This window comes from Aptenodytes forsteri, unplaced genomic scaffold, assembly GCF_000699145.1.
Source record: "Aptenodytes forsteri isolate BGI_AS27 unplaced genomic scaffold, ASM69914v1 Scaffold10, whole genome shotgun sequence".
Lineage (NCBI taxonomy): Eukaryota > Metazoa > Chordata > Aves > Sphenisciformes > Spheniscidae > Aptenodytes > Aptenodytes forsteri.
Genome location: NW_008794117.1, coordinates 2,304,037 through 2,306,802, shown reverse-complemented (window position 1 = coordinate 2,306,802; position 2,766 = coordinate 2,304,037). Strand labels below are relative to the sequence as shown.

General features: G+C 34.5%; 1 protein-coding gene across 1 annotated transcript in view; it reads left to right on the top strand.

Annotated features, from left to right (window-relative positions):
• EXO1 (exonuclease 1) overlaps nt 1-2,766 on the top strand; it is a 19,456-nt gene that overhangs the window by 6,377 nt on the left and 10,313 nt on the right. The window contains exons 6-8 of the mRNA XM_019471241.1: nt 966-1,153; nt 2,024-2,120; nt 2,738-2,766. The exon at nt 2,738-2,766 is cut by the window's right edge and continues 200 nt beyond it. Coding sequence (XP_019326786.1) covers nt 966-1,153; nt 2,024-2,120; nt 2,738-2,766 — 314 coding nt within the window. The remainder of the gene's footprint in view (nt 1-965; nt 1,154-2,023; nt 2,121-2,737) is intronic.

Here is a 2,766-nt window from a genome sequence, read left to right as displayed (position 1 = left end):
GTTTTGAAGGCCTCTGGTTCCCCCCCCCCCCCTCATTACCTGCTCTTTCGTCTGTTTTTGCAGATTAGTTATTAGAACTGCTGATTGAACTCTGTTACTTTTGCATAAGTATACTTTTATCTGTATGGGGGAGGGGCAGGGATTGGGAATCTTGTCTGATTATTTTATTTGGAGAGGAGGAGAAACTCTTGCCTCTAGCAGCATGATAAACTTGATCTTCAAAAGAACATAATCTGCCTTCTGTGAAACTGGAAAATGTAGAGGTCGAACTGCTGATTGAACTCTGTTACTTTTGCATAAGTATACTTTTATCTGTATGGGGGAGGGGCAGGGATTGGGAATCTTGTCTGATTATTTTATTTGGAGAGGAGGAGAAACTCTTGCCTCTAGCAGCATGATAAACTTGATCTTCAAAAGAACATAATCTGCCTTCTGTGAAACTGGAAAATGTAGAGGTCAATGAATTAGCAGGCTCTTCTTTTAAGAGTGGTGCAGTAACAATATATAGGGGGAGCTACAAGATCAATATGTAGTCTGTTGTGATGAGTAATGGAAGGAGGAGAGAAATCTGATTAGTTTTGCTTTTTTCCTATCCTAAAAACACCCACATATTGCTTATGTATTCTGATAATATGAATGATAAAATTTGATATGCATTAGTTTTAACAAATATGCTTTAAGGAGATGCTCTGTATTTTTATTCAGATTTTGTATTTATTTATGGGACAAGAAGTATTTATAAAGAGTTGAATTGTGTTATTTATGTGATTGTAAACAACTTGAGAGTGGGAAAATAACGTACAAAACTTTTTTTCCTTCCCCTGTTTAAGTTGAATCTGCTTGTTGTAACAGGACACACATTCTACACTTAATTACAAGCAAAGATACTTAATAATTGAAAGGTATTTAACCTTTTGTGTAACCTCTTTAAACGAAGCAGTTAAGCAATCTTTTTTTTTTGACAGGTTATTAAGAAAATGGGGCAGTACTTGAAGATGAATATAACAGTGCCAGAAGAATACATACAGGGTTTTACACGAGCCAATAATACATTCCTTTATCAGTTAGTTTTTGATCCTGTCAACAGAAAATTAGTTCCTCTGAATGCATATGAGGATGATATTGATCCAGAAACACTAATTTATGCAGGACGGTATCCTTTGTGTTGAAACAGCAGAGTGGGGAAATAAGGGTGAGCAGATGTGGTGTCTTACGCTTTTCATTGCATCTGTGGTCTAGTTATATTTTTCATTTCATCTCTGCTGTTGACTAAAGCCTGGCTTTTCTGCAATCTTAGAAAGTGGGTTTTTTTCTTTTCTCTTTTGCTCCGATTTTAATTAATAAAAAAGAGTTCAGGGGTAACTGAGTTGACCTATCATTGACATATCATTTTAGGCAGAAGTTACTGATTTTTTTTTTTCTTTTTACAAAACAACTTGTTAAATACAGGTTATATTTAAACTGTGTGAGTCACTTTACGACTGTCTTTTAATTTCTGCCTGTGTTAAGTGTGTTATAATCTCTGCCAGTTTAATTCTTGCAATCCGTGTTCAACTCATTCCCTAATCTAAGCATTTCCTGTTTTACCAGATATCTCTTCCTATAGAACAAGTAGCATTTTGCCACATTTGTGCAGCATAAATTTCAGCTTGGAAGATTAAGAAAATGAAGAAAGAGAGGGGACTGTTGAAGTAGTTACTAGCTTTGTATGTTCTTCAAGCCACTTAATCTCTGGCATTTCCAGAAATTAGGAAGGAGAAAGCTGGTAACTTTCCTGCTGATGATTGAATGTTTTCCTTTTGACTTCCATCATTTGCCAAGCACTGCAGATCTATTACAATTGCTGTTGCATCAGATTGAAGCCACGAGTAGTAGTAATAATGCTTTTGGTTAATATTCTAGCAATGCTTTTTACGAAATGTGCTTCCCAGAAAAATGGGAAACAGCTAGTCTAACTTTCATGCTACAGTTCTTGAAATTTAATGTAATATTCAGATATTTTCCTTTAATATGATGGGAACAGACATTTTGGTGATGGTACTGCTTTTCAAATTGCCATTGGCAACATTGATATTGATACAATGGAACAAATTGATAATTATAACCCTGACACTGCACAGGTAATGTCTTTGTTCTGAAGTTATATATTAAGATTTTTATGCGGGTCTGAACATTCATAGAAAAATATGATTGAATGTTATCTGCAACTGACTTGGCAATGAAAGCTATTCTGCTATTACAGAAACTGTATGCTCTCACACCCATATTTCTCGTTCTTTGTACAGGTAAAATCTTGCTTTCCATGACATATTTGACTTCAATGTTTGTTTTACTTTCAGACATTTTTGATAAGTCCTTAATACTATTGACAGAAGTAACTGATTTAAAAAGAAAATTCTCAAAGAGATTTGGATTTCTTCCGAGTATATAACTCTGAGGAAAGTATTTTCCCAAATTAGGTTTTCTGAATAGAAATAAAATTTTAACTTTTAATTTTGTCTGAGATGAGCAGTTAGTCACTTGCGCCATATTGGAATGAAGACGTCGTGGCAGTGCAAAAGAAAAAGAATTTGTATGAAAAGTGTGAGAAATGTGGGAACAAAAAAGAAAATGTTTGTGTAGAGTATGTCACTAGTTGTTAAGCAAATGTCAATGTCCTTATATGCTAAATCAGGAAATCATATGTAGAAGGCAAAATTATAAACCTATGTCCTGTTTTTTTAAATTTTTTTTGTAGCCTGTGCAGCAGAGAAGTTGTGGCTGGAA